Below are 26,353 nucleotides of genomic sequence, written 5' to 3' on the forward strand. Positions count from 1 at the left end.
ACAATATAAATAATGAAAACTTAGTTTATGGATTAATGTTTTCGACGTTTTATAATAAAAGAGCGTTCTACTATATTGCAGAATCAATTCGTGTCAGCACAATCTTTTTCAGTATTAAATGTAAAATATACATACTGAATCATATATCTTCTAATTTAGACACAGCTGTTCCGAAGACTTTTGTATCAATTCGTGTAATATAGACATTCTAAACTCATTATATCTATCTAATATATCAGTAATATTCCAAGCTATCTCTTTCTTTTCTGTGTTTTACGTACAAAAATAAATTATGTACATTATTATACAGTATAATGTGAGTTTATGTTTGATTTTCTTAAAAAATGCATACTTCTGCAGCGCAATTATAATCACAGGTAATCTTAAATATCATATATATTACACATTTTATATACAGTCCAGAGAGAGGATCACAGAATTAGTACAGCACGGCAGCATCATACCTACATCATATTTATGATTTAAGGAAACAATAAGAACCAACCTGTTCAAAATAAATTAGGCAATATAAATTATAATTTAAATTGAAATATAATTGAAAATTGTTTTTCTTGCTTGTATGTAGTTTACTTATAAAATTATAGTTAAAAATTGTATTATCTCTAAAAAAAAAGATAAAATTATATAAATCCAAATAGATTTATAATTTATAGAATTAATTTGAACACAATAAATACATCACTATAATCTGCAAAAAGTTCTAATGTCAACAATAATTATAAAATTATAAAAAAATATAACTACTAATTTTTGCTAACATGAGATATTGTAGTAGATCCATGCTGTTTTATCACGATTCCTCCAACTGTCTTTAAATAAATTATACTATGGTAATTATCCGGACACATTGCTGGACAATTTACTTATTGGATTATTCTAAAGAATAACTTATTCCTTATTTGAATCACAATGACTTCGTTATTATAAGAGAGAAACACATTGCACTGTTAAAAAAAAACCTTTTGTCGTCTGAGCGAGGAACTTTGGAATCGAGTTTGGGAGCATGAAAAACAATCATTTCCAAACTTGTATTAGGCCGTCTGTGCTCCCAGTAAGAATGCACATATTCGACATAGCTACGGCAGATATCGTATCATGTTGACCTGAAGGTGGAGTCTCAGGACCGCTCTCTTCTATGTTTCTTCCTCTCGCGTCACTTCCGGATGACGGATTAGAATCATCGTCTACCAATACTTCTTGCACAACGTTCGTCCCGTCTATTAAACGTAAACTATAAACAGAAAAGCAAAATCATGATACATCATCGCGCAGTAATATGATGTATATATGTATATAAGAAAATTTTATATCTGATTGATCACTGACTCATATGCTAATGAATTCGGCGTGAGGACATCGTTGGCAGCAGGCAGAGCCACGTAAGACGCGGTGGGCCTATTAAAATCCCAGAAACGTAATCGCATATCAGTACCACCGGCCAGGAGGAAGCCCGAACAGTCGATGCATCCAGCATACATGGCACACACACTATGACCAGCTTGGGTACGACTCAACGGCGGAGCGCTCGACGCCCACAGAACCATTTGTCGATGGTCAGTCTCTAGATTCCACATAGAAATCTCGTTATTACCTTGTACTGCCGAAATTATCCACGAATGTTCCGTTGGATGCGTAATAACCTTTCGCACTCTGGCGCCTAAAGGAAAGATGATAATATTAGAAACAATGATAAGATACTAAATTACCATATTACTTGTACACAATGGAAATAATCGGTGATAATCTACCTGTCGGATGTTTGATACTCGTTATTGGCAGTTGAAATCTCAAATCCCAACAGGTATGAATACCTGAGCTCGTGCCAAGAGTTAACCATTGTTGATGACTATTAACACAGAATGATGTGATGACTCCATGTTTCAAATCATTCTCTAAACGCCATGTTGTCCCAGGACACCGCAAGTCCCAGCCTACTAACGATCCATATAACGAAGCATATACGAGAACCGATTGAGAGCCGCAATCTAGATACTGAAGATCAACAGCACATCCTTCTTCCTATTAAATAAATCACAAGCAATATTTCTCTATAAAATACTCCTATCGAATGTATATAGTATTATATAAAAATATCATCTCACCTGAAGATCCAATTGACGAGTGCCAATTAGACTCATTTTACTAGAATTTGGCTCAATCCGAAGTACGAATACCGTTCCGGACGTGCTCGCCGAACTAGCTAAAGATTGTCCTTGGTCGCACACGGTTAAGCCAACCAGTGGGCCTCCTCTGTGCATGTAGGTTTGCCTATTTAAAACGTACGCCATTAGAAAGTAAATACTATTATTAAAATAACTCGAGATTTAATAATATAATTACTAAATGTGAAAAAAACGCAGATATTTTTTTAATATGTAACTGTGAAAAAAATGTATACCTAGAACGATTAGCGATATTTCGTCCTTCCATTTTACTGGCGTCCCAAATTTTAATGCATCCGTCAGAAGAATTACTTGCGAATAAGCAGGTATCTGGTATCGGAACTAGTCTATTCACTGCAGCTCGATGTTCGTGAAGATGCGCGACCGGAACTCCCCGAGGCCTCCAATCCTTTGGCATTGACGTTGAGCCTTTTAGTCAATATCGATAACAAATCATAATAATATTAAAACACATCATAATAATATTATTGATACATATGATATATAACTTATGCAAACTATATATTTTATTTACCGGCTTCGCAGACGTTATTAGCCCAACGCTTCGCCCTTAATATTGCTGTATGTTGCTCCTGCTTTCGACACGTTAATTGTCGTACTTCCAATCGGCATGGTGCGCATCTATCTGCAAGATTATCAATTTTGTTCGATATTTTTCTATAGAATTCTTATAAAAACATCTTTAAATCAATATTTTATTCATCTCAATATTTTCTTCAATTTCACTTACATTGTATATAAGACCGTTCGTGGAGCGAATGGTCGTTCATCAGAGAGTTAATGCTGGTCATATCTGATAGGCAGTGGTGAGGAGATAAATGAATATCTCCACTATGTATGCTCTGATTAGGACTACCACTTCCAGTCATGTCTGACATTTTAACAATAGCATGCTGTACGTACAATAAAATGATAATAATTAATGTGCATTAGCATAGAAAAATATATCAATATTACTTCATTACCTGAGAATTGTCTTGAGCTGCAAACATTGTACGCCATTCTTGATTCATCGTTGCATATGTGCCAACAGTTTCCGATGTTCTTCGATCTAATCTCTTGAAAGGTGGCAAGGTCAAATCTCCCTTCGTATCGGCGTACAATACAACGACATGATGTCTTATCCTATCCTTCACTGGGCTTAGCTCTAGCTTGCCGTCCACAGGTTTTACAACATTTTGTTTCGTGTCAGCGGAACGATATTTGTTAATCTTCATCAAGTGTGGTTTCATGATCAGTAATTGATCCTCAACTGCCTCTGTCATCGATTCCGAACTTAGTCGCCTAAAAAGCTGAAAAAAACAGAGTTATGAATTTTTTTATACAATTTTTTAGACGATAATAAGTGCTATCAAAAAATAATTTATAACTTTATTCAAATTTCTTTATATGCATACATGATAAATACATATCTTTTTACATCTTTTTTTATATTTAGTTTTATTATATAATAATAGTTAAAAAGCTATATTATATAATAATAGAGTTTTTAATAATATTGAGACGTACACTAATATAATCAACATTACTTACATTTCGTAAAGAGGTACTCATATCATTATATTGCGGTGGCACAACACCCATCACAGCTTTTGCTCTGGCTGCTTGTCTTTGTTCGAGTACTTGAAATAACTCTTCTACATCGTTATACTTTACTATAGAATCGTATACTATTCTGGATATAGGAGGAACAAGAGCTTCTAGTAGTAAAATCTCTTTTTCTATCTGAATTAAGGAGTGCTTTAAATATGGTTGAAGCATCGTCTGAACCTTACACTGAACGTCTACCACGTTCAAAGTCCTCGCTGCCGCAGATATAAAACCGACTGTTGCATGACGTATCCATAAATTTGGGTGAACCTAAATTGCATATGTAAATTTATATTAATTGTATCAATATAATATAATAAATATATTAATATAATAACGCAAAGTGTTTTAAACCAAAATTTTTTTTTCATCACAAATTCTTTTACAAATCTATATTTAAAATTTATTTAACCAAAATTAAAGAAATCTACTGTTTCTACCACAAACATGATGTTTAATGTATTTTTAACATCAAATATTTTAATAATTTTTTAAACTGCAAATTATAAATTTGTCAAAGAAAAATTTGCTTAAAATAAAGCCTAAAACTTATCAAATTTTTTGCTACTTAAATATTCTTTATCTTTAAATAATCATAACATAAATTTGTTGGTTTGATTGAAGAGAAAAATAATTCTAATAAGAATCCTTTGTAAAAAAATCTATTGGAAGAAAGAAAATGATCTTACTAGAAAAAAGTATAATCAGAATCACATAAAAAATTTATCAAATACTAATCATAATTAATAAAACATACCAGAAAGACCATAGTTTCTGATAATAGTTGATAGAGAGCAGATTTATGTAGCAGACCTAATTCTGTAAGCGTCGCCATAGCATTTATGGCCTTTGTAGTTACAAATTCTTCAGGATCAGATAGGCCTTGCTGCAGCAGTGGCATTAATATAGGGCTACTATGCCACCCAACATATGCAGCCACACCTACTATACATTCAAAGAAGGAACCTCTCAATTCCTTATCTTCCTTATCGTTTAAGAATGTAATAACGTGACTGAGTAAAATATCGTTTGCCTTTTGTTTGCCAAAGAATACACACAATTTATTTATTCCATTTTCCATCAAAGTCTGTTTGACTAAATTTTGGGGATCTGTTAACAACATTGAAACTGATTGTTGGACCTAAGTAAAAAAGAAAAAATGAGAAAAATTAAGATAAACCAAGATAATTCACAACATGTATTTCAATTGATCCAAACAATAAAAATTTTATAAATTAAGTTATTTTACTCTATTTATGAAATATGAAAAATATTATTTGTACCATTTCGTGCAAAGTTTGCAGTTCACTGTCATAACTGGGCTTTGGTCCCTCTTTGTTGTTCAAGTTGGATAGATGAGCGTTCTCTAGATAACGTAAAGCGATATGCGCCAAGTGTGCAATATTTTCCGCATAAGCTGCCCTAACGATAACTGCTTCATCATTAGTTATGTGCGCTAAGCCTGGTAGAATGTATTCGGGAAATATGTTCACATCCGAAGATGGTATCGATTTCACAAGATGTAAACATTTTGTTAGAGTATGTATCGCCGATACTCTTACTCGTGGTGCCGGATCGTGAACCAGATGGAACTGTATAAGATTATAAAAATTATATATCAATTAACAATTTACTTACAATAATTAATTCATCTAATAGCCAAACAGTCCCTAGTTAATTTAATAAATATAAATTAGCAAACAATACTTATTTTAATATTTATTTTAATATACTTTGATTCGACAAATTCCAAAATACATTGATACATGGATACTTACAATGTAAGGTAATATTCTATCAAGAATTGTCTCATCGGAAACATTTTCAGCTAGCTCCAATAATATTTCTAAGCTATATAATTTAGATTGCGAGTGATGCAGTCCTCTTATGCAAGATGTAACAAGTTGAGTTACAATAACGAGTCCTTCTAGAATATCAGTAGAGGCCAAAACTGGTTTTTGGGATTCTTCGTCGCACGTTTGTTTACAATCCACAGATGTTTTAAGTTCCGATTCTACTTCTACTTGACTTTCAATACTAACATCTTGAGTTGTACTCTTCATGTCAAGTTGATTTAAATCGGTCTTATCGGAGCTTTGATCGCTGTCAACTTCTACCATAGTGTTTTCCTCACTATGACCAGAATCGTCCTTAATCGAGTCCATATTACTTTCACATTGGCCAGATTTTGTTTCTGCAGATTTCATTCTCATTCGTTCATTTTCTTCGGCCCTTAATATACTTATAATATTGCCAATATCCTTCTTTAATCTAGTTATTTTTTCGTCTGGTGATAAAATCGGAGCGGCGGAAAAAATGAGCATATAAGACTGCAGAAAGGAATAAAAATATTCCGGAAAAATGATACCGCGAGCTTGAGCCAAATAAATTTCAGCACTTTTTCTGTTTACCGGATTTCTCTCGAGCATTGAGCCAAGCAATTCTCGTATTCCTGGATCGTCTATACTGTCCAAGTGTTTATTAACTGAATATTCATTGTTCCTGTATGCTTGAATTTCAATACATCTTTAATAATTAGTGAAATTTTTTATACTTATTATGCAAGACTGGTTTTTTGTTACATTCTATATATTTCATAATTATTTTTTCATAATTTGAGAAGAAAAAATTAAAAAGTAGTAAAATATACGAATATTTTTAATTTATGTAGATATCAAGAAAGATAAAATGTTTACAATTTTAATATTAAAGTAAAATAGTATTTCAAAACCAGTCCTATCAATAGCAATTAAACAATATATACCTAAGAGCTGTGAAAAATCAAATGGTGGATGTCCTTCATTATACAATTCTGTTAAAGCACAACCTGCAGAAAAGATATCCATCATAGGGTGCAGATCGCCTGTTTTTACTTCTTGTTCTGGCAATAACAATGTATTGCTTAATTCTGAAGATAATGTTTTCACAAATCGTTCAGGTGCTATATAACAAGTCCTGTAAATATCAATAAATAGAATTATATTATTTACAATTTAAATAAAAACAGAAACCTTAATAAAAGCTTTAAAGAAAAATTTACCTTCTCCTGGAAGTATCAAAGAAGTATGAAAAATCTGCAGGATTATCTTCTGGTAAATATGTTGGTTTAAAACTGGCAAAATCTGTGAGTAATACCCAGTTCCAACTGGTTATCATAATGTTCTCCAGTTTTATATCACCATGACAAACTCCAAACTATATATATGAGAAAAAAATTTAATTTTTTTTTAAATTATAATTAAAAGATTTTTTATTAAAATAAATAAGCAACTCAGATAAGAACAAAACAATAAATAATTTTAAAAATTTTCTTAATTCTTTATATACTATTTTGAATAATTAGCTTCTTTTATATGCTTAATTGTACCTTATGAGCTTGATGAAGAGCATACAATACTTGGAAAGTAATCCATTTTTTTTCAATGCTCGTTAAAAATGGTCTAGTACTGATTCTGTCATAAAGAGAATATTTAACATATTCCCGCATTATTGAGCCTGCTTTTTCTGTAAGCTAATTCAAATAAACAATTAATTTTAATTCCTACAGAAGCTATACATATTTATTGTTATGCTTACAATCATTCGTTGAAATGGTAGGCAGTTGACAGCTGAGGCCAGCTTTGATCTAATCTCCTCTAGCTTGTCCTTATAGGTAGATAATGGCAATGTTGGATCATGAATTGCAAATACTTTTACAACTATCAGGCCTTCTTGGCTGCGAGCTCGAGCTACTTTGAAAAATCTAGTACTTCCTAAGCTATAATTGATAAGAAATTTTTGTAAATTAATACAGCTAGAGGTTATATTAATAATGTCTCATAATTTTATCTTGTAAATAGTATTTCCTTAAAATTTTTCTACATATTCATCTTGATACATTATTAATAATATTGTACATAGTTTAAATCATGCAAGTAAAGAACCATGTAAAATACAATGAAGGATTGTCAACAGATAGTAGACTATCACGCATGTTTGATAATATTATTTGTAATATTATTATCAGTAACAACATGAATTATTTGTACGTAATTATTGTAAAGTAATGAGCGGCCTTTATTATAAGACAAAATACTTCAATATGAATCAACGATTTGATAATAATCACAGTCTACTTTACTAGCAAAATAGATATATATATAAAATGAAATGATTTGATCAAACTTACTTTACGTCGAACAATAAATCGCTATGATCCGTCAAATAGTGTTCTACTGGAAATATTTGGCTGGGCGCAATGCCCACTAATTGATTACCCATTTTGCTGTTATAAGATAAAGTTTAGACAAAACTAATGTATTCACTCTCGGCATCCATTTTTCCCCCGATTTACATCTACAGATGCAATATAGCCAATCCCAATCCGAGTTGAGAATCTAGTACTTTTATCACTAAAATGTAGTCTATAGCAAAAAAAGCGGGAAATTCAAATAAGAGAAACAGTCCCATGTAATAATTCCGTGCACAAGTTTTGCAAAATTTATATAATTTTAGAATTATTTAGTTTCAAAAAACAATGTCTCAAATAATGTTTATACAAATAGGAGTTAAGTGTCAAATTTTCATAACATTGTAATTACAAAGAAATAATAGAGAGAGAGAGAGAGAGAGAGAGAGAGAGAGAGAGAGAGAGAGAGAGAGAGAGAGAGAGAGAGAGAGAGAGAGAGAGAGAGAGAGAGAGAGAGAGAATATATTTCAAATTATATTATTTAATAGCTTGGTCAATACGATATTAAATTAATAATAATCTCCAAGCCTTAACACAGATTCTATACCACCAAATATTATTGCAGTCTGGTGACTGTCTATGGCGAAAATCGGCTTGCTTACACTGATACTTCCCATCACCTACATTAAAAACGATCAATGAAGTGAAAAATCATTATTGACATCTTTTTAAAATATTAATTAAAGATATTTATTTTATATATATATATATATATATATATATATATATATATATATAATATAATATATAGTATTGTATATAATATAATAACATAATAATATACAAATAACTGTCTTTTCTTTTTGCCTGTTACAACAATCTAATATAATCTATCTAATATAATCATGAATGATAAATCGCACAAACCTTCTTTTCTCTTAAACTAATCACTTCAAGTGCACCAGTACCAGAACCTCCAGCCAAAATAAGATCACCACAAGGATCTCCATCGAAATATTGCACTGCGTAAAGAAATTCACCGTTCAAAGTCGACAATCTGTTTTGCGGATTTATCGTTTCAATAACTTTCGCGCTCATCAGATCCCATATTTGTATGCTATCACGTACTACCCAAGAGCCTGTAAGGATGCGCGTTTCCTAATAAATGAGATATATGAAAAAGTGCAATTATATAATATAAAGCTTTCCTTGGTAGATATCAATTTATCAATAAATTACAACAAAAACTCTTACAAATATGTCGATAGCATCACCACATATATGAGGGCCCTTGATAACTCTTATCGAACCAGTTGAGACTCTGATATCCCAAATCTGCAAGTAAAATCTTCTTTTAATTTGTTTTATTATTTAAAACAATCTTTTAATTTAATTTAAAAATCTTTGTAAAAACCTGTTTGTAATTTATTTATTATTTAAATAAAGAAACATTCTAACAAAATATTTCTTAATATTAAAGTTTAAAAAAATACTTTTATATATGTATAAAATTATATATTAATTATATATTTATATAATTATATATGTATAAAATTATATATTTATAATTATATATGTGTATATATATATGTATTATTAATTTTATAAGAACTTACTCTAACAGTATCATCCCATCCACCAGTAATAATTAGATCAGGATATTCATTGTGAAACTTTGAAGCAAATATTCTCATTCGATGAAAATTTGTCCCTTTACTTTCTATCAAATCTTCTTCATCTCTTTTATACTCTAATATCAACTAAAGTTTATATTTATAGTGACATATAAATACTGTTTTTATGTAATTTATATTTTAATAAAAATTATATATATTATTTGATTTATCAACAATTAAACTGACAATAAATTTGAATATTAACTTTAGTGTTTCGCGCATCATAAAGGCGAACAGTTGCATCTTTACCACCAGAGACCAAGAAATCTCCTGTGATACTGACATCTATCGTATTCACTTCATTTTTAAGTTCTGTGTAAATGTATTCAAATTGAAAAATAATGCTCTATATGTAATGTAATTATGAATGCAATTCACCTACCAAAAATAAATCTAGAACACTCTTTAGTATGTATGTTGCATATAAAAATATTTCCACAGGCACTAGAAGCATAGAAGATTTCTTTATGTACTGGATTAAATCTGCAGCACATAACTGGCATTGAAACTTCCAGACCAGATTTAAGCGAAGTTGTTAATTCACCAGTCTTACCATTCCGAATCTATAAAATATTATAACATAATAAATAAAAATGTCATTTTTAATTTAATTATGCTCTATGTATATTATTAAACAATCATCACCTGAATAGCACCACTTCCAAAGCCTGTTGCTATAAATTCACCAGTTTCAGAAAACTGTGCGGTATAGAGACCTTGTAAATTCTCAGCAAAGCGTACTTCATGTCGTTTTTGCAACTCCATATCCTGTGATATGTCCACATCCTGTGATATGTCCACATCCTGTTTGTAAAAAAAGATGCTTTAATAAAAAAATGTGAAAATAATTCATGTTTAAATAACCTTGTTTCACAATTTCATAATTATGATAAATAATGCAGTTATTAGATCAACAGTAAATTTTATTTAAAAGATTTAATCATTAATAGATATTTACATACAATTGTATAGAATTCTCACCTTTTCCTTTTCTTCATTTTTGTGACCCTCTTTGATCAAATTAAAATAGAATATACATAATCAAATATTTTAATACAAAGAAATAATAAACTGACATGAAAATTGATTACAAATTATACAATTGAAAAAAATAAAAAAGATAATTAATTAAAAAAAGATAAAACCTTCATTATTATATTTATTAGGATATCTGCGTCCATGATGTAACTGATCTTTTGATTCAATAAAATCCATGCTTTCTCACAATTTTAAATTTTTAATTAAAAACATTTTCTCGATTAATTATTAAACGCGCTTGCTTGAATAAAAACATTAGTATTATAACTTGAAGATGCAAATATATTAGTAGTTTTAAAAATTGAAAATAACCATGAATTTAGCGTGTCTCGCGCGCGCGTTCGATGTCGTTGCATTTCGATAAATATGAGAGTTTCCTTTCTATCATTTTATCTTCTATGAACGGATATAGCACGGACCACGGACACTACAGACATCTATATTATAGCTAGATGTCTATGACGGACACGCACCAAGTGGCAATATCGAAAAGTGGATATGTGTTTTTAATTCCTAAAAACGGATATAATGGCGCTACTGTATAGGGTATGAAAAGCATCGAAAAACGCCTATTTCCATAAGTGACAAGATGGCACGTCAGCAGCAGGACGTTGATGAGATTTTTGACGTTAGAAATCATTTTTACATCGGAAATTACCAGCAATGCATCAACGAGGCGCAAAAAATCAAGGCAAAGCTCTTTCTAATTACATTCCTCTCATAAACGCGTATATTATAGGTTACTTTTGCGTTTAGATTTTTTACATGAATGACAACTATACTATTCCTCTTAGCAGACGCTTTATCGCTCACTAATCTCTTTCTCTGTAATTATTTTTATTTTTAAAGTTAATTATGTGCAGCATATTTACAAAGTTTTATTTTTAATACAAAATTTAAAATTGAATATTGGAGATTTATTGAAATATTTGGACTTAAATTCTGTATACATAGTGCCACTCTTCCAGATTTAAAAATTCTCTTGAAGATTTTTAAACAAATGTTCAATAATCTTAGCAGAAATTTAATATAGTGTAATAATCAAGTAAAATTAGCATCAAAACTTTAAATAGACAAGTTAACAAAAAGAAGATTCATCATTAGTTTTTGCTTGATAAAAAATTACTGTCTGATATAAATGTATATATAAGAAAAGTATAATAATTCTGGAATATACTATACACATATACATTATTTTAATAATTTACTAATGTATTGTTTGACACATTGTGAATTCTGTTTTTGAGTTATAAATGCAAGTAGTTTTACTTAATTTCTTTTTTTCCTACAGCCATCATCTCCAGAAGTGGCTATGGAGCGTGACGTACTCCTCTATCGCGCCTACATAGCACAAAGAAAGTTCCGTGTAGTATTAGACGAAATCAACAATTTGTCCCCACCGGAATTACAGCCACTGAAGATCTTAGCCGACTATTTCGCCAATCCACATCGTCGCGAGGCCATAGTAGCTGAACTAGATAAGGAAGCCAGTCATCCAAATTTCGATAATCATAATTTCCTGATTGTAGCCGCGACCATTTATTATCATGAGAAGAATCTCGAGGCCGCTCTTCGAATATTACATGACGTGGACCATTTAGAATGTATGGCACTGACATTGCAGATATATCTCAAAATGGATCGTCCAGATCTGGCTCGTAAGGAGCTCAAAGCAATGCAAGAAAAGGATGACGATGCTACTTTAACTCAACTCGCTCAAGCATGGGTTAACATTACTAGTGGTGGTGACAAACTGCAAGATGCTTATTACATCTTTCAGGTGAGAAAGGATTAAATTATCTTGTTTATTTTGTATAAAACAGGTATTTTTTATGTTGATATTTTAATTTGTTTTATTAAAAGTGTATTAATATATCATTAATATAATTATAAACTTTCAGGAGATGATTGACAAGCATTCCAGTACAAGCATGTTATTGAATGGACAAGCTACTTGTTTTATTGGACAAGCTAAATACGAGGAAGCAGAGACGGCTTTGCAAGAGTCTCTTGATAAAGATAGTAATAATCCAGATACATTGATCAATATGATTGTTCTCTCTCAGCATATGGGCAAACCACCAGAAGTAGCGAATCGTTATTTAAGTCAGTTAAAAGATTCTCATTTGGAGCATCCTTTTGTCAAAGAGTATTTGCAAAAAGAGATAGAATTCCATAGGCTTAAGGAACAATATTCATCTTCCGCCTGAGTTCCACTCAGCAGATTATGGCACTCTGTGGGATAGACTTGATTGAATACTGATTATAAATGAATCCAAGCATAGATTAAAGAAGTGACTCCATTGAAGGCCTCCAATGAGTAAAGTTTGTTCTATTTAAATAAAAAAAAAGTTGGAATATTGAAATAGATAGATTCTGATATAATTATGCAATACATTTCAAGGATAGCACACCTTAATTACTAAAGTATACTTTTTTGTTATATATTGTTTTATTTATGTCAAGAATAGGAGGAAGTGTGATCACGCGATATTGACTCTTAAAAGAGTTTATGAAAAGTTTTCATAATGATATGCATATACTAGGATTCCACAAACATTCAAACAATTTCTCGCAGAACAGAAAATAATATGCGAACGTTCTATAAATAGAAACATCTCTCTTTTATAGATGTATATGTTGTTTTTCAATATTGAAATATTCCGTTTTTATATTAAAAGAAGTATGTTAACGAAAAGTAGGTGTATGAAAAAATTGTATGGAAATAATGTAGATTTTAAAGTGCAAGAACGGGACGTACATGACTGAAGAAATTACGACCTTTCTTATCCATTTAATCCTAGTATTATACTATCATATATAATCATAACAAATATGGCTGCCATTTTATAAAATTATAAATTATTATCGAAATTAAATAATCTATTAACTAGCTTCACATGGAATTGTCTCTTCATATAATATTCGTATTATCCATTTCAAGGTGTACAGATAAATGAGTTAAAATAAAATATTTCATACATAAATACATATAAGGTAAAAAATATCTTTTTTTACTTTTGGAATTGTTCCTTGATTCTTGTAAATATCCTCAAAACTATTAGAAATAAGGTTTTCTCGTTAATTGTACATTTCTGTAAAACTTAATTTATTAATCAATCTATTAATAAATCTGTAAATATACTTATATATATATGTATTGGGAAATATTTATTTATAAATTTATGCATGTATGTATACATGCACAATTAAGAAATCTTGGAAAACTTAATATAAAACTTATAAAATACTTTATACAATCAAATCGAGTAGTTAATTAATTACTTAAATAAGTGATTAATTTTGAAAATTATACGAGTCGAGAGTTTTGAAACAAAATTTGCACGAAAGTTAAAAAATTTTACATGTTATGTGTAAGATTTTCAATAAAAATTGAGAAAAATTGACGTTTTATTTATGAAACTTTCAAAATTAATGAATAATAATACACAGGTAGACATATATAAAACAATTTAATTTTTTTTATTGGTGTGACGGTGGGTTTCAAAGAACCATATTATATGTAACAAAGCACGCTGAGATTCCACAACAGAATAAGTCAAACTGTACATAAAATGTAACTTCGTATTAAGTCCTATGTGTGTTCTCGGCAGAGTTTATATACATAAAATTATATTATTTCTGAATCATTATCGTGCGAAGTATATCAATTATTATATAATGATTAATAGAGTGAGACCAAAGTTAACATCGTTAAATTAATATTAATCAAAGGCTGGATACATCATCGAGTCTATATGTGATATGACTCTCTTATTTAAGTCATTAAAAAAATATCGATTACAATTCTAATTATATTGATAATTTACATTATCAATTTATATTTTATATATTTGATATTCTTAAACTAATATCACAATGGCTCGAGACAGTCAAGACTTTTGATCTTTTGTGCATTTGTCTTGATCAACGATGTTAGCTGCTGGTGGCAATAATTGTCTAATAATCATTTACACAATTATATATATGCATAATCGATTCACGTTCGCGTCATATAAATCTGGAAAACATCTGCCTTCGTGAAAAATTCTAAAATTGTGTGACTATGCGGGGCTCCTTTTATTATATAGATCCGTAACAGATTTACAAACTATATAAAAAATCGTTATTTCACACGCAGCAGTATGGGTCATATATAAAATTTATGTTATCTTTTATGTAACGTAGAATATTAAAAGAAAAAAGAATGGTACGCGAGTTAATATAAATTTATATATTTACATACGGAGAAGCAGACTCGCGTTTTTTTACACAAGATATACCTTAAACTTAAATAAAGTCGTGAGAAGCAAAAACAGTGGCAAACTTTCGGAATTAGAAAAAAAGAAGGAAGAAAAGGAAAAAAGAAGAGAAGAAAATAAGAATATTTTCTTGTACTCTCTCTCTGATATTTTTCATCACATTCAGTAAAATAAAATTTAATTCTTTGTATGCTAACAACAAACTGCTATTGCTATTGCAAATGTCACGTCGTTTAATACAACTTTAAAAAACACTAATTATAAGTCTGGTGTCCAAGGAAGTAATTATTATGTGTAACAAACCGCATAAATTTTACTTCAGCAATATATGGAAAGTGTTATATCTAATTAGTATTACAAATTGAATTAGTATTCAATTAAATTATATCTAATTAGTATTACAATTTCCTGTCGAGAATTTTTCATAGATAAAATAAAATACTGATTCACACATATGTTTTTAATAACTCAAACAGAATATGTAGAAAACCGCTTAAAGTGTTTCTATAGATAAACTCTCAACGAACAATTGTCACAATAATATTGCGAAGACCTGTAAAAATGATAAATGTCACAAGTGCATTGTTTAACTTGCTTATTATTTTTACTGAAAACTATTTTATAAAACAAAATAATTTTATTATATTCTCTTTTTATTGTCATAACATAAAAATTGTATTTATATGAATCTTAAAACCTTTGAAATCATGGAAGCAATTGCCACAACCAAATGAAAACTCGTGTCTTTGCGCGAGCAAGCCGCTCGTCTTTTCACATTTACAAGTAACAAGATAATCACTGTATCTGTACAATAACGCGATTATATAGAATTCTCTATATAATTTTCTTTAGAGCGAGAAAAACTTTATATACAGTAATATGTCTAATATGAATACGATTGAACATGTCATACATAGGATGACTATCAAGATACCGAAAATATCGCGTCTGTTTACAAAACTATTTCCGCTTGTACCATTATACTAGTATATATATCGCATTCGAAGATATAGACAAATATAAAAAGAAAAGAACATCTACTTTAAAGAACTACTTTGTAAAAATAGAAGTTCTTCGTAGCATCCAATACGACTATAGCACGATAATCTCCATTTTTTTATATAAGTAAGCCAAATAAGAGTGCGTCGAAAGTAACTAAGATAGTTACTTTCGAACAAGATGTTCAAAACTCTTTCCATGTTATTTCCGAAAGCTGTACTAGCAACGTCGGAAATTTGTATTGCAGTTACTACCATGAACAATTTACTGTAACAATGAAGAAAACAAATATAAAGATGGAGATAGACAGACTGAAAATTCTATTCATAAAATCTTCCAGGTCCACTGTACTTATATCTTTGTGAATATGAAAAACACTTCGTAATGAATCAGGAGAAAAACTACAAAAAATTTTTTTCCTAATTGGTTAATCCAACATTTCGAAGTATTTTACATGCTACAAATAGAATGTATTTTTTAGTTTTTTTTAAATTGTGATGTGACATATTGATTTGAGAATACGCGAGAGGATGCGATCTTCATCAGGATTTCTATGAAACAGATTTCTTAATATACATACGACTTCTACTAACATAATAGATGTCGTTAGGGTGATTCTAAAAGATAAGCACGGGCGCGCGGCGTCATTTTACGTATACGGCCTCTACTACTTATACTAATGCCAGGCTCCTGTATGCTGTCTTCGTCGCTTTCCTCAGCGTAAGAACGGCGCTTAATCTTGCGCCGATTTCTTATTGGTGCCCCGTTACTATCATCACTTTCCTCCTTATAATGAGGACGCTTACGACCCGCTCGCCTGGTGCTGCTATACTGCTGCCTCGTATCCTCTGAGTCTACGGAGCCGCGCTGCTTCCGACGACTGGAACGCGACGATCTAAATTGTACTTTATATGAATAATCACTATCCTCAGAATCTTGATTATTGATCTGGTGTTGTAACTGTTTCTCTTCCTCCTCTTCCTCTTCTTCTTCTTCGTCCTCATCCTGTTCTTCTTCATCATCCTCTTCTTCGCTCTCGCTTTCGCTATTTTCATTCTTTCCATTGTTAACAACATATTTTTGGTTCTCTTTGCTTTCAACTACTAATTTTCGCGATCTAGTATCTCTTCTAACAAATTTTTCTTCTTCGCTTTCTTCCTCTTCCGTGGAGTCCGGCGCGACAAATTGCTGCTCATCGTCTTCCTTATTTTCTTCGTTGTCGTTTGCCTTGTTCTTCGTAACGTATTCATCGTCATCGTCATCATCCTCATCATCGTCATCGTCCACAATAACGTTCGATTTCACTTTGGATTTAGACTGTTTGCCATTCTTAATATTCTTGCCGCGATTTTTGCGAACCTGCCTACCACGTCCGTTGAGCGTATAATCGTCCCCGGAATCGGAATCGACACTAACACTGGGCATCGCCGTCCTTGCTCTAGTTCGTCGGACAGGAGCACTGTCACTACTATCAGTATCTGTCGTTGCCTCTGATTCACTAACGTCACTATCACTGTTCTTTGACTTTTTCGTTACGGTCGATCGGCAGATTCGCAGTTTTAACGTCGGTCGAGACGAGCCAGATCTTTTTGTATGACCGTTTGTCATCCGTGATGGTCCTGAAAGAAATTAAAATCAAATCAAAATTAATAATTTAATATAAAATAGCTTGAATAAAAATAAAAATAAAAATATGTATATATGTATATTAATATACAAGAAAATATATTTATATATATATACATATATATATATATATATATATTAATAAAAAAGAAAAAGCTGAAGATAAATTAATATCACTCGTTTTTTAATTTCTCTGATCTTATTAAAGTATTATACAGTCGTAGACCGTCCCTCCCATTCCGAATTCGAAATATTACTTATTCTTATGTATTAAGTATGTTTTGACTGAAAATATTCAAATACAAAGCCTAACAAATTTCTTTCATGATACATGTATAGAGTAATAATTTAAAAAGGTACATGCACATACCAGGTGCAGATACGTCAAAATTTTTCTTTTTCTGTTCTTTACTCGATTCCTTGTCGCTATTTACATCATCATCGTCATCGTCATCATCCTCATCATCATCATCATCATCGCTTGAAACAGCTTTTGATTTAGATCCTGCGAATGAAACACCATTTAACTAAATATAAAAGGACTCAAGAAGCAAGGCAAACAAAATAATTATTAATAAATATTTAAAAATTAAATGCGCGAAAAATATTTTAATCATTATATAAAAGTAGTAAAAGAGAAAAGATTTTATAAACTTAAAAAAAAAAAAAAAAAAAAAAAAAAGAAAAAAAAAGAAACGCAAATAAACATTTCTAATCTTATTTTTGTATTCAGTTAGTATTTAATTATGTTGCGCTCATAAAAGCAATAAGATGTACAAACGTTTACTTGTACCATTACTTAAATTGTGTTTCCGTTTCTTCTGCTTTCCTTTTCCTTTACTTTTCACTTTTGTTTTTACATCATCGGTACGTCTACGCGCAGATTTCCAATTCGAAAGTATCCTACGCATATGCTCTTCGAACATGGCCGATAATCTTACTGTCATCGAATATATCTAAATGAATAATAAAATATTTAACAAAATGTGTCACAGAGAACGATGCAATATATACAGCAAAAATTGTATTAATTTACCTTCGAACGTTTATTCGTATTAAAATTTCTACTATTTGTAAATATTAATTTCATATCTTTGGCAAATTCCAATGGTGTTTCGTAATTGCCACCTAATAAATCCTCTTTGACAGTACGTAAGTCCATCGGTGTGTCTATTATCTGATAATATTCTGGATGTTCTAATCTATCAACCGGTTCTCTGCGAAACGATTCTCCATATAAATATATTTTCATATATCAATATAGTTATTTATTTCCAAAGATAAAAAAGAGAAAACTATAAGTTTAAGTTTTCATTATATCTTACCTAAAAGGAACTGAATCTGCACATTGCCATAAACTCTCTAATAATTGACGACATGCTAATTTCCAGTCTTGTGAGATCTGTTGTGAACGTAAATTTCTACTCGATGTAGATTTTTGTTTACTCGTTGAAGGCTTGTTTTCTATCTCTGTCTCTGACTCAGAAGAACAGTATGTATCATTCAATTGATGATATACTGCTGGCACATCTAAATCAGTAGGTTCTCTGCATAAGAAAAACATTATTTATATAACATCAACTAGTATAGACTGTAAAGGTATTGTATAAATGCTTAACGTTTGCAAAAAAGAAGAAAATGAAGAAAATATGTATTTGCTTACTTTATTATGCGCAAACATAAGTCAGTAACTATTCTCGCTTTTTTCACTATATGACTGTGAGGTTCATTGAATTGTTCAGCATTCGTTGCCAAATATCTGACATCAAATTGCGCCGACGTGATTCTTCTGTAGAAATGATTCTCAAAACGAGCTTTTATAGTTGATAAATCAATTGGATATTCAACAATGTACGCGTAAGTTGGATAAAGACTGAGATCCACCGGCACCACAAATGGCTCTGCGATTGCAAGGCTCATCACCTGATCCAGGCCTCGTATGATTCGACGACAAGTCGCTTCTCTATCACCCATGGGCCACTCTTCCGCATGAGGTTGGTAAAGTATCGCTTGTCTTTCCTCTGGTAAGACTGGCACAGCACCACCGACTTCTACGGGAATTCCTAAACAAATATAATTAATGCAGTACATATAGTACAAAATTAAAGAATCTAGAGAAAAAAGTGAGATCAATAGTATTATCTTTATACTGTCTTTTTTGATTATCGAAATAAATATTTAATTAAATGACAAACTTACTATCTTCATCAACAGGCTCGAGATCCCAAGGACTCATCCGTTCATATTCGCCATTATCCCATCTGACACGAAAGCACATAAAAAACGATTCCGGAAATTCTTCATCTAGCGGTTCCATTCCAACAATCTGTCCCATCCACCAACCGTCGTCGATCATACAACGAAATTTATCGCCTTCAGACCAACTTCGCGCCAATGCTGTATCGAAAGTTTGACGTAACACCAAGAAATCTAACACATCGGCCATATCGTGGTATTTGATAGTGAAATTCTGCCCGGTAAGTCGACCGTCTTCGTCCATCAACGCTAATTTCAAACAACATAAACGAGGCGGTTTAATTTCATACTTAATACCTACTACTTTTACAAACTCCTGTGCCTGCAATATAAATATTTTCTAATTAATACATATACATCCCTATTCAAGATTTTTTTAACGTTTCATCCTATATGATTAAAAACCTCTTTTTTCATCCCCTAGAAATATATAAAGTAAACATACTCTAATATTCATCTTGGTCCATGGCTCGCATCGTGGACTAAGCTCATAAATCTTTTTATTCCTAACTGCATCTAAATAGAATTTTTGACCTTGTCTGAAATATACTATTTCATCGCCCATCTGCGGATAATAAGGAGCTTTCCTCGGTATTACTTCGGTAAGCCATTCCGAAGGACGGTACATGTCAGGAACTTCACAAATGCCGTTAGCTATTTGTACTCCCTATTGAATGATAAAATAATTTAGATAAAATTCATTGTAGAATTAAAATGACATAAAAGTTATGAACTTACCTTTTTCTTAGGACGTTTACTACGTCTTCTATCTGTATCGCTTGGTGGTGTAATAGACCTCTTTTTTACAGGTTTGCGTTTGCTACGTTTAGGTGGTTCTAAATTCAGTCCATGATCCGCCATCCAATCTGAATATTCGGTACTTGAATCTGTAGTAGTGCTATCGGAACACAAATCTTCCTCATGAGCAGTAGAATCATTGCTATTGGTGCTGGCTGAACTCGCTGATGTGCCAGTATTATCAGGATTCTGTAAAAATGCACAATATTACGACGCTTAACCAACTGTAAAATTCTAAAGTTTCCTATTTATTATTACACAATAGCAAATAGGATTGTCTACGAGTTAATACTTATCAGTATTAAATATCGCTTCTATGAGGTACCTCATATTCTTCCTCCTCTTGTTCTTCATCACGTGTTGCTCTGGTTCTATAACCGTGTCTAGTAGTTCTATTACGTTTGCGGTTTACGAGTCTACTTCCTATATTGCCTTGATTAATGGCAGTGTTTGATATAGGCTGCGGTCGCCGTCGCATTTCGCGTCGCCAGTTTTCTAACTCCATATCTGCCATTGAGTGACTTTACAGATAATATACAAATGTGAATTAATTTAAGATCAATATCTTTCTTTTAACATTAATATTAGTTTGTTTAATATCAGTTTATTTAACATGTAATCACATTAATGTTGATCTGTATATCATAAATAAATTATTAATAAATTTATTTAAGATTGTTTCCTGTGAGATTCTAATTGCTGTATAATTATATTATTTATTCTTATAATATCAAAGAACTGCAATATAATTACACTGCTTTAATTTGAGTCTCTCTAATGGCTGGTTTCATAGGACGCGCGAGAATAGGTTTGTTCCATGGCGTAGTATTATCCCTCTGCCAATTACCGCTACTTTGTCGGACACCTTCGACGTTGCCCTCTCTCCTCAAACCAGCTCTACTACCACGAGGACTCGCTATTTGACGAATAGGTTGTTCCGCGATATTATTCTCCCTATCATCACCAGCGCCAATGACTTCCCCGTCCGCATTGATATTTTGTCTCTGAGCAAGGGCCTCAATCAATCGATCAATGTTCGATCTTGGCTCTTGCTCTGGAAGACCTTCTATAACTTCTTGCATCCCTGTTTAATACAAATTGATATATTCTTTCAATAAAAAAATAAAACTTATATAAAGAATCTTGAATATAATTTGAAAAAATACAAAATTACAAAGAAACAAAGTATGACATTATCGTGCTATTATATTATATTCTATTCCATATTTTTTTTCTCAATTATTGCGACATTTTTAGATATATTATTTTGTATAAAATATATAAATCTTACCACCAGCACCAACCGCAATATTTGGTACCAATTGTTCACCCCTACAGTTTTCTCTTCCTGGTACCAATCTCTGTAGTGCCGGTGGATAAGGATTTCCATCCACATCGACTAAAAACGGTGGTGGCATTAAATGTGGCGCAGTTTGCGTTTGTTCATCAAGAACATAATTATTAGCATCCCTTATCAAGGGCCGGTAATCCGTATGAAAGAATAATTCCGTTGGTATCTGAAAATAACAGGAAATTTTTATTTCCGTAAAACAAAACAAAATATATATAAATGAAATTGCAAGACAACTTACAATTTTTAGTTTCTCAGCACCAGATCCAAATCCGTACATCAAAAGATGTCCATTAGAATCTGTTGCAGCAAGCATTGTACCATCAGGCGACCATTTTGCATCAAAGATAGCGCAATTTCCTTGACCCTCCACAAAATTTTGGAAACACGCTATCGATTCCATGTTTAACACGTCCCAAATTATAAGTTGCCCATCATGCCCAGCACTGAGTATCAAGCGAGAATCTATCGGATGAGATTCCAATACAAACACCTCATCCTTATGTCCACGCAAAACTTTCATCAGTTCACCAGATTTAGCATTCCACACTTTCAATGAGTAATCGTTCACTGCTGTTATAACATATTCATCGCTCACATCCCAACAAACCATAGTTACTTTTGCTTTTTTATTTGTGTCATCGTCTGTTTCTGGTTCTCTATAAAAGAAACAAAAAAAATAATTTCAACGTGCTGTTTTATACTAACGAGTATAAAATCTATATAAAATAAAATTTGTTGAGACCATACCCAGGAAGCTTTGTCGTCATGAGTAACTGTTTATGTACCCATTGCTGTTGCTCAAAATGCCATACATTTGCAGTACCATCTTTAGAACCGGAAATGAATTTTAAACCACTGTGTGCCCACTGAATACTATCTACAGTATCGGAATGCGACTCCACTTCAAGAACTCTGCGTGGTCCTTCGTCTCCTAACATTGTATAAACTCTAACATGATGATCCGCAGATCCAGCTGCCATAAATGCACCTCCAGGACTGAAGGAGGCACAAATCATTTGCGCTTGACCAGGTCTCATTTTCTCGTGATATTGAATGGGTTTTGTCCTGCAACAAATTACATATCGCACACAATCATTCTATGTAAAAATATTTATTCAAGATATTAAAAGTAATGTTGCAAACAGAAAAATCTTTATAAAGAATTATTTCTAAATTAAACTTACTGAAATACCGCTCTTTCGTTTAATTTCTTGGTGTGAGACCAAAAAGCCACCGATCCATCAGTACTAGTAGAGACCAAATAATAGACACCATTACATTCAATCGGACAAAAATTCACCGATGTAATCATGCCTGTATGTCCCATTAAAACTGCCACCTTGAAAAAGAGATGTGAAAATTAAAAGTAAAATATAATTTATCGTATATAAAAATGAAAATAATTCTCGTTTGGTATATATATCTTCGTTTCACTTACAGGTGACATTGTTTGGAAACACCAGACTCGTAATACTCGATCTAAACTTCCCGCTGCTAATAAAGTATTATCAAAATTCACGGCAATGTCCATAATTTCAGCGGACGGACCTCGAAAAGTAGCGAGTAAACGTCCATCGACAGAACTCCAAACCTTGACGAGTAAGTCATCCGCTCCAGTTATAATATATTTACCAGTGCGATCAAACAATACACAATACACTGCTGATAAATGACCCAGTGTACGTCGATATAAATTCATCTTGTTGTAGAACTTTGTCGGTATTGCCTGTCTTCGACTTAGAGGACCAGAGTTTTCACGTCCCTGAAGTACACGTACTAGTGGGCAAAAACATACACATAGCAAAATTATATGTTGATGTTTGACATACAAAAAGTATCAGAAAAGTGCTAGTAAAATACATATATAGCAAGTACATTTTGCATTTAGTTGTCAACTCTCAACTTCTTACCTATATTAGGCACTGATAAGCTACCAGATAATTCCAAAACAGGTTTTCCACCGAATCTTATGGAAAAATCGACAATGTTGTATACATAACGTGCAATGTCTGTAAAAATAAAGTTTATACATCATATACAATTCACATACTTGTATATCTATTAAAAGATAAAATTCTATTTTTGCAATAAAGAATGTAATTAATAGATTTATATTATTTCACCTTCGCGGGTACGTAGCAAAGATTGTTTGCCTGCACCCAAAAGCGATATCACTCCAGGGATACATGGCGGCACTTCTTTCTCTAACACTGGTCCAATTCTGGCACATATTTGCAATAAATGATTTGACCCAATGTGAGAATATTTCTTTTCCTAAAAAAAATTACAATAATAAACTACTGAAAATAATCTACAGATAAAATTGCAAGCATTTAAAAAGAACTCTTTTACATAAAGTTTTAGAATTATGTAATATTTAAAAAAAGCTATATAAATATTAATATCTGCAATAGATTGTGTATTTTCTTTTAGACATTATATAGAACTAAATCTTCAAGTCAGAGAGTTGAGAATTAATATTTCCTAATTGTGCTAACAATAAACGTTGAAAAACTGATCAGCGTTGTGAAACTAAAATATCGCGTTTATTCCCGCGCATAATTTGAACGGTCAAGTAGTTCCCGCGGCCGACCAATCGGCGTAAGCCATCGTCACGCGCGCGAGCACTTTCTATAAATAAGCCGTGAACCTCTACATATATTCATTGATCAGCTCACGCGAAATGGCCGGAAGCGCGCTACGATTGGCTAACGAATGAAGGTAGTGGGGGAGAGGCCAGGGCGAATGTTCTATGCGAGAGAGAGAGAGAGAAAACGAGCAACGCAAGAGGAATTGCGGCGGAGGGCGGTTACGGGGGGATTAAATGGAGGGTAGAGCACCCCCCCGCGGTCCACGACATAGGATGCGCCCGGCGCATTATTTCATCGAACCACCTTGCGATATGGCGCAACGGTGGGACGGCCGTCTCTTCCGTAGCGAGACGAATCGAATCATGTCCGCCTTATGCCGATCGCCATGTCACCATGTATATCCATACTTACCAACTCCTCAAACGTTTGGTTGTGCACTTGTCCTTCCCAGTCGAGTCGCGACGGCAATGTCTGCGAACAGAAAAACGATCTAAAATCTATACGGGGGAATGATTAACGAGATGGAAGGAAAAATCGATCCGATCGGTAAACCGATCGATAACGATCGGTAAAGGGCCGATCGCGTATCGCGAGCGGTCGCGATTCCTCATCAAGGTCAGCGACCTTGAGATTCTAATGTTTTGACAAGCTGAAACCACGTGCGCGAGCCATGTGGCCCGCGAGACTAGTTGTGTACAGTGTCAGATCCGCCGATCGGCTTACCTTGGCATGCTCTAATTCCCGCTTCAGCACCTGAAACAAAGTGCGTTAGAACCTTTCCGTGAGTTACGACGCCGTTCATTCGGCATCCCAGCCCTCGATCACTTACCGCCGCAGCTTCCGCGCAGGGTCCCGCCGCCAAGAATTTCGCGATCAGGAAGTACAGCTCTATGAAGGGAGAACACACGGGGGCTTTTAGACACGGCGGCACGCACGGCGGCATGAAGGCACATACAGCAATTTCGCTCGCTCGTATACGGCATTCTACGTTACCTGATGCAATCCCGGACTCGTTCCTGGACGCGCTGACCTCCATCCCGACCGATCCAATCGATTTCTATTCACTCACGAGCGACGACAAAACATTTGGATTTATGGTTCATAGCGCCGCGATAACCACCGCGGAGTTCATTTTCTTTCCCCGAAGCTTGGCTGTGCGACCGCAACGCGCACGCACACGCTCGCCTAAACCGACGCAAAGTAGTCCCCCAATGACGGAGCGAAGCGCCTGCGAGCAGTTACGTAGATGGCATTGCGAGGTGCCCGGTGCCCGTTCCTTCTCGTTCAGGATCATCCACAATTTTTCAATCCCACAGAGTGTGAAATCTTTCGCGCGAAAGAAAATCATTGCGATAATCGTAATTTCAACCAAATCGAAGTTGTCGTAAAATTCCGCGACAAATTTTGCATTCGGCCAGATCGTCACAGAATCGTCCGGATTGCAACATCCGGGAACCTATCGGCGAAGAGATGAATCCGCCATTGAACGCGCCACACTTGAAAGCGTCTCGCGATCATAGTTCAATTTGCGGATCCATGAAGAAGAAAATTATATTATTTTACAGTTAATTTTACAAGCAGATGGCGATGGAAATGTAATATGTGAATAAATATGCAAACTGTATATAATTTATTAGTAATATTCTAATATTTTCTTGTTGCATGACAGCAGATTAAAGTTTAATAAAAAAGAAATCTTCGATAACACATACACATATGTATTCGCGCGATGATCTCTATAAGAACTAGATGCAAAAGTGGTCGAAAAATTATGTATTAAAGTTACATCTG

The 26,353-nt window shown here is 32.8% G+C and overlaps 4 protein-coding genes across 6 annotated transcripts; 1 reads left to right on the top strand and 3 right to left on the bottom strand.

Moving 5' to 3' along the window:
• Positions 1–10: 10 nt before the first annotated feature.
• Positions 11–8,103, bottom strand: Vps15 (vacuolar protein sorting 15). The gene is made up of 17 exons (XM_072895162.1): positions 7,963–8,103; positions 7,371–7,551; positions 7,162–7,305; positions 6,835–6,989; positions 6,559–6,749; positions 5,573–6,303; positions 5,078–5,386; positions 4,552–4,935; positions 3,738–4,064; positions 3,170–3,496; positions 2,935–3,097; positions 2,719–2,829; positions 2,420–2,612; positions 2,124–2,289; positions 1,770–2,040; positions 1,348–1,678; positions 11–1,252 (listed from the first exon to the last, which is right to left on the bottom strand). The coding sequence occupies exons 1-17, from the start codon at positions 8,052–8,054 to the stop codon at positions 1,036–1,038; spliced, it is 4,293 nt and encodes a 1,430-aa protein (XP_072751263.1). The 5' UTR covers positions 8,055–8,103; the 3' UTR covers positions 11–1,035.
• On the bottom strand, positions 8,057–11,039 carry LOC140667349 (uncharacterized). Of its 2 annotated transcripts, XM_072895206.1 has the most exons (10): positions 10,784–11,039; positions 10,620–10,648; positions 10,284–10,442; positions 10,021–10,201; positions 9,844–9,950; positions 9,579–9,722; positions 9,217–9,297; positions 8,890–9,120; positions 8,570–8,642; positions 8,057–8,197 (listed from the first exon to the last, which is right to left on the bottom strand). In XM_072895206.1, the coding sequence occupies exons 1-10, from the start codon at positions 10,851–10,853 to the stop codon at positions 8,130–8,132; spliced, it is 1,143 nt and encodes a 380-aa protein (XP_072751307.1). In that variant the 5' UTR covers positions 10,854–11,039; the 3' UTR covers positions 8,057–8,129. The 2 variants fall into 2 exon arrangements, with proteins under 2 accessions (XP_072751307.1, XP_072751308.1); XM_072895207.1 differs by lacking the exon at positions 8,570–8,642 and having other exon boundaries at positions 8,110–8,197.
• Positions 11,040–11,182: 143 nt separating this feature from the next.
• Positions 11,183–13,665, top strand: Epsiloncop (coatomer subunit epsilon). The gene is made up of 3 exons (XM_072893584.1): positions 11,183–11,367; positions 11,968–12,456; positions 12,578–13,665. Exons 1-3 carry the CDS (start codon positions 11,266–11,268, stop codon positions 12,884–12,886), a joined length of 900 nt encoding a protein of 299 aa, XP_072749685.1. The 5' UTR covers positions 11,183–11,265; the 3' UTR covers positions 12,887–13,665.
• Brwd3 (bromodomain and WD repeat-containing protein) lies at positions 13,122–25,748 on the bottom strand. 2 transcript variants are annotated; one of them, XM_072893582.1, is made up of 22 exons: positions 25,556–25,748; positions 25,392–25,450; positions 25,286–25,315; positions 24,974–25,033; positions 24,095–24,245; positions 23,882–23,980; positions 23,410–23,747; positions 23,156–23,310; positions 22,719–23,036; positions 22,210–22,627; positions 21,909–22,134; positions 21,371–21,701; positions 20,943–21,138; positions 20,558–20,806; positions 20,265–20,486; positions 19,763–20,141; positions 19,227–19,626; positions 18,889–19,110; positions 18,600–18,780; positions 18,363–18,519; positions 17,934–18,068; positions 13,122–17,556 (listed from the first exon to the last, which is right to left on the bottom strand). In XM_072893582.1, exons 1-22 carry the CDS (start codon positions 25,596–25,598, stop codon positions 16,544–16,546), a joined length of 5,382 nt encoding a protein of 1,793 aa, XP_072749683.1. In that variant the 5' UTR covers positions 25,599–25,748; the 3' UTR covers positions 13,122–16,543. The 2 variants fall into 2 exon arrangements, with proteins under 2 accessions (XP_072749683.1, XP_072749681.1); XM_072893580.1 differs by having other exon boundaries at positions 18,357–18,519.
• Between the last annotated feature and the right edge of the window lie 605 nt (positions 25,749–26,353).

Source organism: Anoplolepis gracilipes, chromosome 6 (genome assembly GCF_047496725.1).
Source record: "Anoplolepis gracilipes chromosome 6, ASM4749672v1, whole genome shotgun sequence".
NCBI lineage: Eukaryota > Metazoa > Arthropoda > Insecta > Hymenoptera > Formicidae > Anoplolepis > Anoplolepis gracilipes.